We start from the raw sequence: 13400 nt of genomic DNA, 5'->3' as shown, positions 1-13400 counted from the left end.
CATCTTGTCGCAGTAGTGCCTCGTCGCGTGTATCATTGGAGCGAGTGCCACCGTCTCTGCTGCAATACACGCGGGCTGGCATATCCCTCCACCTAATGCTATCCGCCCGCTCGGCAACATGTCAGACCAGGGTGAACACATCCGCAGTCACCGCGAACGACGACTACTAACACGACAGCAGAACATGCTATCCTGAATCTCTCGCCCGAAGAGAAGCGCGCGTTCGGCTTCTTGTTCGCGCAGGCCGACAGGGACCAACTCGGCGTCGTGACGGGAGAGAACGCCGTGTCCTTCTTCGAGCGAACGAAACTGTCCCCCAACGTCCTCGGCGAGATATGGCAGGTCGCAGACACGGAGAACAGAGGCTTACTCACCAAGCCGGGCTTCTGCATGGTGCTGAGATTGATTGGACACTACCAGGCAGGAAGAGAGCCGAGCACAGAGCTGGCATTCAAGCCAGGGCCGATACCGAAGTTTGAGGGGCTGCAGATACCAGGTGTAGGCGCAGCAGGAGTGGCAGGAGGAAGTGGTGTGCCCCGTCCTGCGGGAGGCGCACCCCCACCCAATCCTCTACAAGCACAAAGTTCTGCTCAAGGACCGATCCGGGTGCCTCCGCTGGATCCGCAGAAGGTGCAGCAGTATTCGGGCTTGTTTGAACGATCGGGGGCGCAGAATGGACTTTTGGATGGTGCCACGGCAAAGGCCATCTTTGAAAGAGCGGGACTGCCCAATGAAGTGCTTGGACGGATATGGAACCTTTCAGATCGCGAGCAGAAGGGAGCTCTGGACCAGACCGAGTTCCTCATCGCCATGCATCTGTTGACCAGTATGAAGAATCGCGCCATGACTGCATTGCCTACGATACTGCCGCCCGGGCTATACGAGGCAGCGGCAAGACGTGGCGCGCCACCAAGCAGGCAAGGCACTGCCCCCTTGACGACGACCGCCATACCAAGACAGCTCACGGGCAACTCTGCCACACCCGTACCTAGGGCACAAAGTCCATTGGCACGGCCTCCCGGCGCATTCGGTGCTACACCCCCACTTTCTGCACAGACGAGCGGCACACCATGGCTCATCACGCCAGCGGACAAGGCGAAGTTTGATCAGTTCTTCAACACCATTGACACCCAAAGGCGTGGAGTCATCACTGGTGAACAAGCTGTACAGTTCTTCTCCGATTCACGCCTGCCAGAGGAGAGTCTGGCCCAGATTTGGGATCTTTCAGACATCAACAGTGAAGGTCAACTCAACAAGGATGAATTCGCAGTGGCCATGTACCTCATACGACAACAGCGTGCCCCTAACGCGCCTCCTTTGCCAGCTTTCTTGCCACCTGCGTTGATCCCACCAAGTCTACGAAAGCAGACCCAGCAGACACAATCGACGGCGCCGGCGTTCGACAACACTGCGAACGCTCCTACTATGCCAAAGTCCGCCGCAGATGATCTGTTCGGCCTTGATGAGGTGTCGAGCTCACAGCCACAATCACAGGCACCAGTATTGCAACCACAGGGTACTGGTGCTTCTGCTACCAGGGATCCCTTCAGCGGAGGTTCACCAGCCACGCCGAGCAGTCCGGCCCAGTTTCAGCAACCTCAGTCAAATGGCTTCCAGCAGCAGCAGCAGCAGCAGCAGCAGCAGCAGCAGCAACAAGGGCCTGGAGGCATGTTTAAGCCGTTTCTGCCTACATCCGCCTTCGGCGCCAGCCTAGCCTCGCAAACCACTGGCGGGTCAGTTGGATCCAATCAGGCTCGTGGACTGCCGCAGCAACCAGTCCCGCAGGCTTCGGACGATCTGCTAGGAGACAACGACACGCACGCTGCGGAAAGCAGTAAGCTGACCAACGAGACCACGGAGCTTGCCAACATGAGCAACCAGATAGGCAATCTCAGAGGACAAATGGAACAGACACAAGCGAAGAAGGCGACAACGCAAGCTGATCTTACTGCCACCAACAACCAGAAGCGAGACCTGGAGCTCCGTCTACAACAGTTCAGATCGCAATTTGAGCAGGAGGTGCGCACAGTCAAGGAGCTGGAGCAGCAGCTAGCAGCTTCGAAAGACTCGACGAAGAAGCTCGGCCAGGAGCTCGCTATGCTGGAAGGAAACTATCAAGATATCCTGACCCAGCATCAAACACTTTCTCAAGCGCTGCAGACCGATCAGCAGGAAAATGCCACCATCAAACAACGCATCTCTGAGATCAACGCTGAGGTTGCGAGGCTCAAGCCCGAGGTCGAGAAACTGAAGTTGGATGCCAGGCAACAGAAAGGCCTTGCGAGTATCAACAGGAAGCAGCTTGCCACCAACGAAAGCGAACGGGACAGGCTACAGACCGAGAAATCAAATCTCGAACGCGAGGCAGCAGAGCGAGATGAGGCAGCACGATCAGCCGCGGCCGTAGAGCCTGTCGCCAGTCCTCCTGCAGTGGCTTCAAACTTGGCAAGCCCAGCCCTGAGCTCGACCAACCCGTTCTTCAGGAAGCCTAGCAACGATGGACAAGAACGAGCCATTAGCCCACAGCACACCGGTACATCCTCAGGACCCACACCGAGCGCGTTTGATGCTCTGTTCGGGCCTTCGGCCGCCTTTGGTGGTGCTGGTCCAGGAGGCAGCAGAAGTGGCACACCACCTCCCACCAGTTTCGCAAATCGTGCTGCACCCGCTGCCGTCGCTGGCCTTGCAGGGGCTGCTATTGGAGCTGGCGCTGTTGGTATGTCTGACTCTATTCAGAGTGTATCATCAATGGGGGAGCACACTCCAGCCGCTACTCCTCCTTTGTCGGAGCAGGCCAAGGAAAGGCCGCAAGTTGCAGAGCCCCCACCGCCGCCACCGAGCAAACAATTCACTGCATCGCATTTGCCCGTGCTCGCAGTCGATGGCAAGGCGCCAGACAGCGACGCTAGCTCAGTAAGGGTGATTCCACCTGCCAGCAGAGCGGGAGAGGTTCAGACGCCTCGAGATGCATCGTCAGTCACAGACGAGACTTTCACAAATGATGCGCCTCGAAGTGGTGCTGAGGATCCGACACCAGAGACTGTGGTACAAGAGCATATGCCTGGAGCGTTTCCTGATGAAGAAGCTGCGCCAGCGCCAGCCCACACAGGTCCGACTGCAGCGAACGACGACTTCGACTCCATGTTTGCTGGCTTTGGCGAGACTCATAAAGCTAAGGAGAGCGCAAAAGACCATGATGATCCGTTTGCTGTGCCTTCAAGCCAGCCAGCGCCGAAGGCCTCGGGCTCTGAGTTCCCACCGATCGAGAGCTTGGAGCCTGAGGAGGAGTCCGACAGTGAAGACGAAAGAGGATTCGATGACAACTTCGGCTCACCGCCACGTGGGCCTGCTGCGGAGACATCTGCTCAGAAGGCTGCAGCGGCAACAGGCGCAGGTGCAACGGCTGCCAGCGGACTTCCTCCTGCAAATGCTCATCGGTCCCCGCCAGCTTACGATGAAAGTGATGACGTCGCGCATGGTGGCAGTGGTGAGCGTACAGAGGAGAACCACTTTGACCCAAAGTTCGGAGGTCTTTTGTTGCCTGCAAGAGAAGATCCCACAAGTCAACCACCGCCGAATGAGGGCCTTTCAGCTGTTGCAACGACCACTGAGGTAGCTCCGGCAGCAGGCACTCTACAAAATGCCTTCCACACTCCCACTGCATCTACCAGTGCAGTGGGATCCGCTGCGCCAAGCAAGTCAAAGAATGCGTTCGATGACTTTGATGCTTTTGATGACTTGTCCGAAGCAAAAGAGGCTGATAGGGTCGGCACTGATTTTGACTTCGGCTCAAATGGCGAGCAAAGCACCGAGTTCAACCCAGCATTCGATTCACCTGCCGTAAGCATGACCAATACTATGGCGTCCTCACAGCAAACTCCGGTCGCAGCGAGCAGGACGTTGCATCATCCAGAAAGCAGCGGTCTTTCAAGCTTCGGCCAGTCGGCGTCATCGACTAGCGCTTTCAGCGGTGCAACTGGCGAGAGTAGCATCCAGCATACACCACAAGATGCGAAGCAAGACTGGGATGCCATCTTCTCTGGACTGGACAACTCGAAGGAGGTAGATACTTCGCTGCCGACTGATCCATGGGGTGCGCCACCTACAAACGGCAGCTCTTCCACGCCACAATTTGCACATGGCTTCCCCAGCCCTCCCTCGATACCGGTGTCGAAACCGAGCATGCCTGATCGAGGGGGCGCCATTACACCGGGAACAGAGCACGATGACCCTATCTTGAAGAGATTGACTGGCATGGGATACCCCAGGATGGAAGCACTACAAGCGCTTGAGAAGTATGATTATGACATTAATAAGGTGAGTTCGTGAAAGATTTCGAGTTTCGAGTCACTTGCAGGACACTGACACATTTACAGGCAGTCGATCATTTGACTGGTCACTAATTGAGGCATTCATAGCCTTGTGTAAGGTAGTTGTATATAATGCACATTTCCGTCTCAGAGCACACTACTACATTCACTTCTTCTCGCTTGTTCGTGGGGCATGGTCAAAGCGGGCTGGCCCCTGTCCTTTTTGCTTCGCACAGACCGCAAGGAAATTGTGACTCTTCTCAACACGCACATGCGAAAATCTTGATGAGCCGAACCACTTGTGTCTGCTGCTCACGTCCATCAGGTTAGGCACCAACACATACAACACCACCGCGCATAAGCACTCGACCACCATCACAACAACTTAAAGACCACAGCACCACTTCGGGTCTTCCCCAACATCAACACTGAGACTTGCCACCACCGACACACCATTCCTCAATTCAGCTACCACAACAACCACTCCCGCCAATGCCACCCCGAAAAGCCGGCATCGGCAGCAAAACCACCCTCCTCACCTGGACTGGCATCTTCCTCTTCTTCGTCTGGGGACAGTGGAAGCATTCCAACCCTGAGCGTCGCGAGAAGTCGAGGAAGTATAGTCGGAAGCAGAGGGAGAGGGACGATAGGAGGAAGGATCATAAAAAGGGCTACACGGTGACTCGCGATAGGGACAGGACGGCGCCGATTATACAGTAACGCCTGCTGGAGGTGGGAGGTGGTAGACGATGGCGTCTTCGAGGGCGAATGAGGTGTTGAAAGATTTGGTTGGAGCACTCGATCTATGTCGGGTGCGTGAGGAGAGGAACTTGGGTGATGGCGATGCAGAGAGTACAAAGTAAGCTGACTCAGTAGCCGTTTTAGCATGGCTGTGGGCTGATATGTGACAGGCATGACTTCGATATTGAGTACGATGAGTCAACAATCTCAAAGGTCCGCTTCACAGACTGCGAAGTTCGAAATGTCCACGTGAAGGACTGCAACTGGAACAACGTCACGTTCACGGATTGCAGGTTCTCGGACACGACTTTCAACGCGGTCAAGCTGGAGAATGCGCACTTATATAATGTCGACTTCCATCAAGTCACATTCGACAAGATCGAGTTCAAGGACGTTCGCTGGACTGGAGAATACCTGGATAATGCTTTCGTCTCTACCGAACACCTGGGTTACGCTGATGGACATGGTGAGTATCACTCGACCAGCTCATGCACAGGAGGCCTGCCTGTCCGAGTACTCCACACTTCACGACACAGCCGGACAACGGGAGGCTTCAACTATCGAGGAGAAAGAAGGGCAGAGCGTAAAGAAGAGCTTCTTGCGCGCTCTGAGCTGACGCAGGTCGAGCTCGTAGTCTCGCAACGCCCCCAAACAGAGCTGCTGAAGCTTCCGGACAATGTCTTCTCCACCATAGTCGGGATTCTGTGCCCACCAGGTCGTGTCAGGATTGTCGACTTTCCGAAAGGACTGAAAGCGCCTCTACCTACGGAACAGACGACATACCTGGTGAAACGAGCTGGTAGGATAGACCGATGCACGTACCTTGGCTGGCCAATGATTGTCACTGCTTCTTCCTTCATCGGCAATGCAGAGGAGGCTCCGTCCCTTGAACTTTGCGCCAACCTGCTTCGAGTGAACTGGAAGCGCTACAACTGCAGCGTTGACAAGCTCTACGACCGGACGTTCCATTTCCACGGCAGCGCAAATGCTTGCCTTGCCTTCTTACATGACCATCCCGCCAGAATCAAGAGAGTCCGAATCAGTGGGCTCGGCTTCACGACAAGTTGGTCGAGGATCGCTACCATCTTGACCTATGGCTTCCCTGAGCTTGAAAGCCTGACTATACAATGGGACGACTCTTTCTGGGACACGCCGAGTTGGAAGGATTTGTGTGCTTCCGGGGCAGCTGATTCTCTCATAACCTCCGCAGTAAATGATGGCTTCGAAGATCAAGAGGATGCAATGTTATCTACACAGCTCGCAGACCTCAGGCATGTCGCTAGCATTCCGTTCGGGGCCGCCCCCAGGCTGATCATCTACTATTACATCCGGGGACAAGAGCACGACGGCACCAGGAAATCACTCGTGCGAAAGCTCAACGTCGCAATACACAACAAGAGAGTGGGCCTATCTGTGCCCCCAGTCATTCGACACATCTGTTCCATGAAGCAGCTTGAACAATGCCCGTTCGGCGTCCGACCACCTACACATCTATTCGATCTGCCACAAAGTGTTCTCACGCGGATCTTTCGGCATGCATTTCCCGCTAAAGGAATCAATATCCTCGATTAGTCTGCTCGCATCCTCCGCCCGACAAATGATGCACAGACCAGATATCTCAAGCCTCGCTGCCCACACCAACAGTCTCAGAAACGTACTACCTATGCCTGCCTTGCCTACGAACTCGAAGAATGCTCTGGTTTCCGCAAAGTATATCAGCAGAAGCTCAGCCTCCCCACACAGCTTTTGCAAGTGAGTAGAAAGTGCTACGAAGTGGCACTACCAATTCTCTACTCAAGCACATTCCGCGTCATGGGCAGCATCGAAGCAGGACTAGCCTTCATGCACGACATACCGCACAAACATGAAGTGCGTGGCATCAAGCATCTCGAGGTGAAGTACGATGAGTGCACTAAACCCAGCTGCATGGAGGAAGCTCTTCAACATTCTCGTACATGAGATGAAGAGTCTCGAGACTCTGACACTTCATCTCACCGAGTCCTGGGACAAGGCACCCTGAAAGCGAGATGTTGATGCGGCCCTCAGTTGGCGAGGCTGGGAGCGTGACCGCTACGACTCAGACTCGGAGGACGAGTATGGTGGTGGGAGAGTCGCGGTTTCGTACACCGAGCAAAATTTCCTCACTCATGTTGCACGTCTGCCAGCGCGGGTCAGCTTGGAGCTGATCATGGCTGGCGCGGATGAGACCGATGAACGAGCAGGCTTCAAGGCAGCGTTAGAAAGGGCAATCCGTGCGAGAAGTGCCAGTCGCCCTGACATCGCCGCGGGGGTCACCAATTGTAAGTGCCAAAGCAAGCAACTGGAGTTGAGCGGCTACTGGCGTAGACGTACCTAGACAGATGAGCTCACGAGAGAGATCGGAGACTTGCGATACCGCATGACATGGCGGTGGGTTGTGTAAACTATCGCCAGTCGAACAGACTCTGTACTTTAAAAGTTGTACTGTATCCACCGAGCACATCTCATTTTCCACTTCGCCTCCACAAGTCTTCACCTTTTCCGATACCGTCACTTGATATGCCACGAAAGATGACGCAGAGCAGCAAACATCACGGCACGTCTGGGGCAACGATCGACAGTGAAACGCTTGTGACTGTCGCTTGGGTTTCGTCGGACTTCATGGTGATCACATGGTGCTAAGTCAGTCGAAGTCGAAGTCATACAAAGAGTCGGATTTCTATCTACCCTCGACAGTCATTCTCGGCCGAGTGGTGCAGTTGCAGATCGATCTGTACACACCCAACCGGCCGCATCCCTGCTTCAACTGATATGTGTTAATGTCGACTGAGGTGCCGTTGGGTAGCCATTCAATCGAGGGCTATTGTTTTTTGCTCTGAGGTTAACGGTGCATGTTCTTTTGCTCTGCATGCGTTAAGGGATATCTCCATATCTCCTTCCTGTGCGTTTCATTCGCAATGGTATCCCATGACTCTCAACCTTGGGTGGATGTATATAGAGACAGACATTTTACCTATCCTCGACAGTCATCCTCGGCCGAATGGCGCAGGTCAACAGCGATTGACAACAATCCAGCGTGCGACCATACGACGTCAAGTCATACGTATTGATGCTGGATGAAGGGATCCCTGGTAGGCATTCGACCGAGGATGATTGTTGTGCATCTTGACTTGAGTGTGCGTACGTATTCTTGTTCTCCAGTAGGTGATGTCCTGAGATCTTCTGATTGTGCCATTAGCATTTATTAGCGTACTTTTGAGTTCGTGGAATCATCTAAGGCTTCAACATATGGTTCGTGATATAAACAAGTCCTCACCATCCTCCCCTCCCCTGCACCTCAGCACCAAGCCTCTTACAACACTCCTCATACCCCAAAATCGCCATGATGACACCCACACTAGGCCCCGGCATACCGTAACTCAGCTTCTCCCTCAAATACCTCATCATACCCTTGTTCCACTCCTTATACGCCTTGACCGTCTCCTCTGTCCCGGCAGCAGTCAGGGCAGGATTGCTTGCCTTATCGGCAGCAAACTTAGCATACGCCTCAAGATCCAGCGGCTTGTCTGTGAAGGGAACGTGGCTGAGCTCTTCACCAGGCTGAGGGACCTGGCCGGACTTGGCTGCTTCAAGGTATTTATCGGTGGGAAGCATGAGCCACATGGGATTGACGAGGGCGCGCCAGATCGAGTGGTTGGTGGCGGCGTGGATAAGGGTTGACTTGTGGTCAATATCGGTAGCGTTGTCATGGGTTGTGCTAGAGGGCTTGGTCGGCGTGACTGGCTCAAGGAATGGTTGCTTGAAATCAAAGTCTTCCAGCATCTTCCGCGTGAGGAATTGATAGGCCATTGACGTGGCGCCATCGGCGAAGTTATCGCTGTGGGTGAGCTCTTCAGGATCGTACTTGAAGAAGTAGCGGTTGCGTTCGATGTACTGTTTTGGCGTTTGGTAAGACTTGGAGTCTGCTAGCAACACCTGCGCGCAGTAGGCGTCTTGCTCTTCAGTGGTTGGGAAGCGTGATGAGATCTCGTCCTGATATGTCGCTACTGCTTCCTTTCTGATCTGTTGAACCAGGTCCTGGACTGGCTCGACGGATTTGGTCTCGCGAGCTCTTTCACACTTGCGTGCTACATGCTGCTTCTGCAAGTACCACAACTTCTCCATTCGCACGATCGTGTTGCCTTTCGTGAACTTGAGGTTGAAGTTCCGAATGAGCTCGTCCATCTCCAAGACGTCGTTTCGACCAGGATTGCTCCAACCTAGTAGCGCGAGGAAGTTACATAGCACTTCGGGTAGAATACCTTCCTGCTCTCGCATGCCTTTCACGTCAAGAATGAGTCCAGTGTTGCTGCGCTTCGACAACTTGGCCTTATTCTCATCGACCAGGAGACCAACGTGGGCAAATGCCGGCGGCTCCCAACCGAATTCTGAGTAAAGATCGTAATGTAGAGGCGTGCTTGCCATCCACTCTGTACCACGGATGACATGCGACACCTTCATTAGATGATCGTCCACGACGTTCGCAAAGTGATAGGTCGGCGTGCCATCTGACTTGACGAGAATCGTGTCCGCAGCATCGATGCCAGAATCGTCCTCCCCACCTTGGCTGGCGCTGGGCGATCGCTTTAGACGCTGTATCTTGCCATAGATCAGGTCTGTGTACACGCGCTTATGTACGTTCTCAGGCTGCTTCAGACGTATCGTGAATGCTTCGTGCTTCGATTCGGCGCGGTCTTGCGCTTGCTCAGTTGGCAATGATGAGCAATCTTGGTAACAACCACTCGTGACATACGCTGCTTTGCCACCGCTCGCTCCGGAAGTCTGAGGTGTGCAGAAGCATCTATATGCAGCACCTGAGTCTAACAGATTCCTAGCATGCTGTTGATAGATATCATTTCGCTCAGACTGTTTGTAAGGTCCATATGATCCACCAACTTGTGGTCCTTCGTCCCACTGCAAGCCAGCCCATTGGAGATCCTCGCAAAGTCGTGCTTCGGCATCATCGACTAGTCGCTTCTGATCCGTGTCTTCTATTCGCAAAATGAACTGGCCTTTCGTTCGTCTTGCAAGCAAGTAGCTGAATAGTGCTGTTCTCAGTCCTCCGATATGCATGTATCCTGTCGGCGAAGGGGCAAATCGGGTTCTGGCTGGACTGTCTGGCAGCTTTCCATTCCTCGGTCCAGAAGATCCAAAGCCATCAGTAGACGTGGATGCATGTCTCTTGGTAAGACTTTGCGTATATCTATGATGGCCAAACGCGTTCTTGGTCCTGCTATCGGGACATGCAGAATAGGCGCGAGTGGCCGCACGACCTTGTTGGAGGCGGCATGATGCACAGATCCAGCTTTCAGCCGGCTTTGCGAGTGCTCTCACACTCGACGACAAGACCATGAGACTTTCACGTGCGACTTTGATGATGAAGGATTTGCATTCACTTCAGATGCTGCGAATGGCAAGAATGATGCCGGACGCGTGCCGGCGATGGCTCCGTTGCTGACATGATCACGGCTTTAAACATTCTGAGCACCTGCAGTGACGACGATACATCATCCCAAGTAAACACTTCCTCTACCGAAATCGCTCTCTTCACACCAGACGTCAGGTCCCTACTACTGGAGCGACCTTCTTGACAACATCGTCACCTACCTGATCTACCACCAACCTCGAGCGACACCACCACCACCAACCTCACGATGGCAGAAGAAATCGACCTCTACGAAGTGCTCGGCATCACATCCACCTCGACCAAAGCCGAAGTCAAGAAAGCCTACCACCGCGCCGCCCTCACCTCTCACCCCGACAAAGTTCCCGAAGACCAACGCGAAGAAGCCGACATCAAATTCAAAGCCGTCTCCCAAGCCTACGAAATCCTCATCGACGATGAAAAGCGCGCCATGTACGACCAACACGGCATGGCCGCCTTCGAGAAAGGCCAGAACGGCTTTCCCGGAGGAGGCCCTGACCTTGACGACATCCTTGCGCAAATGTTTGGCCAAGGAGGAATGGGCGGGATGGGAAGAGATTCTTTTGGGATGGGAGGCATGGGTGGAGGCGCAGGGCCGAGGAGGAGGAGAGGGAAGGGAAAGAGTGAAATGCAGCAGTATGAGGTGACGCTGGAGGAGCTGTACAAGGGCAAGACGACCAAGTTTGCGTCGACGAAGAATGTGATTTGTTCGCATTGCAGTGGGAGTGGAGGGAAGAGTGAGAAGGTCAAGCCAAAGACGTGTGATACGTGCAAGGGGCGGGGAAGCATTACAAAACTGCAGCCAGTAGGTCCAGGCATGGTGACGCAGGCGACGGTGCCGTGTACCACGTGTAGTGGGAAGGGCAGCTGGTACCAGGACAAGGATAAGTGCAAGAAATGCAAAGGCGAGAGGACGATCAAGCAGAAGAAGATCCTCGAGCTTTACGTCCCAAGAGGCAGCCGGGAGGGAGAGCACATTGTGTTGGCAGGCGAGGCAGATCAGGATCCGGACGACTCAGAGCCTGGAGACATCATCTTCGAGCTGGTGGAGGAGCAGCACAAGGTCTTCAACCGCGCGGGCGCAGACCTCCACGCAGAGCTCGATATCAGTCTATCAGAGGCCTTGACTGGCTTCAACAGAGTCGTCCTCAAACACCTCGATGGCCGCGGCATACAACTCCACGTCGAACAACCAGAAGGCAAAGTCCTACGACCCGACGAAGTCCTAATCGTGCACGGGGAGGGAATGCCACTCAAGCGATCCGATACACGAGGAGACCTTTACCTCTCCGTCAAGATCAACTTCCCCGAAGATGGATGGCTGAAGGACCAGAAGGCTGTCGATGCTGTCAAGGCGGTACTACCAAAGGCCGAGGGCATCAAGTTCGGACCTGGAGAGACTCCCGAGATGGTCGACGAAGTTCAGTTCGAGGTTATTGACAGTCTGGAGGGCTTCGGCGCTGGCTCGGACGATCCTCGAGCGGCGGGTGCAGAGTGGGAAGATGAGGATGATGGTGCGGGTGGAGCGCAGTGTGCGCAGCAGTAAGAGTATCGCACGGAGAGAGTACACCGTGGAATAGAGGAGCACGCAGAAAGACCGCCACAGGATAAGAGGTATGCAACAGCTGATGATGAGGCTTTCGGGCAAGCAATATCTGGGTTATGAATGCATAGCGTCGGCGTTGGTTGTGGATGATACAGCGGGTGACCTGCTTTCAAAACAGTAGCGAGATGCCACTCCCACCCCTAGTAGAGATGATGTACAGCTATAAACGGCCTTGACGATCACAGATCAAGAGATCGGACAACATATTCTAAACTCAGCTCGAATCCACTGCTAATGCTAACGTGCGAATGACCTAAGGGCGCCACCGAAGCAAAAAAAAAAGCAACCGCCCTGGACCCAATCGCTTCTCCAAGAGCTTCTCCCCGATCACAACCTTGCCGTGTGATGGGAGCGATGTCAGGGACATTTCCGCCAAGAGACACTCGGCCTTTTAACTGCGCCATTGAGCCCAGGACAATCGCTGGGTGTATCACTTCCATGGTCCTATATCAAGCTCGGTTCTGATCGATGAGCATGTGATCGGAAAAGCAAAAGGGTGAGCAAAAAAAACAATCCTCCTGGTCCAGATGATGTCGTTCTCTCTCTCGTGTGCGTCACAGCGTTATTCACGCTGACGAGCAACGACGTGGTAGATATTGCCTTGGTAGAGGTCAGACTACACCATCTAGACCAGAGCGACTGTCGAGGGTGAAGGTTTTGGCGTGGCAAATATAGCTTCTGCTACATTGCCCACGGCGATATGGTTAAGGAGCAAACGAGGACAAAAAGAAACAATCGCCCTGACCTGAATGACGACGACCCCGAGAAGTTCGCCCTCCAGTGTCGTGACACTGCAGTAAGGATGCCTGAAGGTCGTTCTGTAAGCCGAGCCCCTATGTGGCCTGTCCCACGGTGCCATTCAGGTCAGGAAGACTGTCGAGAGTAGAGATTGTGGGTTGGTATATAGAGCTTCGAATATTAGCAGTTGGTTCGACATGGGCAGGTAGCAAAAAGGAATGCAAAAATGATCGTGCAGCACGAAAGTAGGCCCGTGGATAGGGCAAAAACAACAATCAGCCTGGTCTGAACGAGCCAGCTTCGCAGACACCGTGACTCGGGACAGCCCTGTGTCCTGGTCATGAACACGCCGAAATAGTAGCCAAAGCTCATTTGGAGCCCTGACTGCGCCATTCAGACCAGGCCGATTGTCGAGGGTCGAAGTTCTGTTGTGGTATATATTAGCTCACCAAGGTACATCACGAACAGGGGATGACTTGGCCCCCGCGGCTTGCATGTGACACTCTTCCAACGGTACATATACAACGTGTATAATCCTGACCTTCGATTATCATTCTCGCCT

The 13400-nt window shown here is 54.0% G+C and overlaps 5 protein-coding genes across 5 annotated transcripts; 4 read left to right on the top strand and 1 right to left on the bottom strand.

Annotated features, from left to right (window-relative positions):
- Positions 1-118: 118 nt before the first annotated feature.
- Positions 119-4403, top strand: CLAFUR5_03820 (uncharacterized protein; the record flags this gene model as incomplete). Its single annotated transcript, XM_047902968.1, has 3 exons — positions 119-131; positions 182-4317; positions 4377-4403. 3 exons carry the CDS (start codon positions 119-121, stop codon positions 4401-4403), a joined length of 4176 nt encoding a protein of 1391 aa, XP_047758874.1.
- A 399-nt stretch (positions 4404-4802) lies between these two features.
- On the top strand, positions 4803-5030 carry CLAFUR5_03819 (uncharacterized protein; the record flags this gene model as incomplete). Its single annotated transcript, XM_047902967.1, has 1 exon — positions 4803-5030. The coding sequence occupies one exon, from the start codon at positions 4803-4805 to the stop codon at positions 5028-5030; it is 228 nt and encodes a 75-aa protein (XP_047758165.1).
- A 29-nt stretch (positions 5031-5059) lies between these two features.
- On the top strand, positions 5060-6623 carry CLAFUR5_03818 (uncharacterized protein; the record flags this gene model as incomplete). Its single annotated transcript, XM_047902966.1, has 3 exons — positions 5060-5169; positions 5222-5517; positions 5548-6623. 3 exons carry the CDS (start codon positions 5060-5062, stop codon positions 6621-6623), a joined length of 1482 nt encoding a protein of 493 aa, XP_047758164.1.
- A 1719-nt stretch (positions 6624-8342) lies between these two features.
- CLAFUR5_03817 (Glutamate--tRNA ligase, mitochondrial) lies at positions 8343-10421 on the bottom strand (the record flags this gene model as incomplete). Its single annotated transcript, XM_047902965.1, has 1 exon — positions 8343-10421. One exon carries the CDS (start codon positions 10419-10421, stop codon positions 8343-8345), a length of 2079 nt encoding a protein of 692 aa, XP_047758163.1.
- Positions 10422-10723: 302 nt separating this feature from the next.
- CLAFUR5_03816 (DnaJ xdj1) lies at positions 10724-12040 on the top strand (the record flags this gene model as incomplete). Its single annotated transcript, XM_047902964.1, has 1 exon — positions 10724-12040. One exon carries the CDS (start codon positions 10724-10726, stop codon positions 12038-12040), a length of 1317 nt encoding a protein of 438 aa, XP_047758162.1.
- Between the last annotated feature and the right edge of the window lie 1360 nt (positions 12041-13400).

Source organism: Fulvia fulva, chromosome 2 (genome assembly GCF_020509005.1).
Source record: "Fulvia fulva chromosome 2, complete sequence".
Classification (NCBI taxonomy): domain Eukaryota; kingdom Fungi; phylum Ascomycota; class Dothideomycetes; order Mycosphaerellales; family Mycosphaerellaceae; genus Fulvia; species Fulvia fulva.
This window is presented reverse-complemented; position numbering and strand designations above follow the sequence as displayed.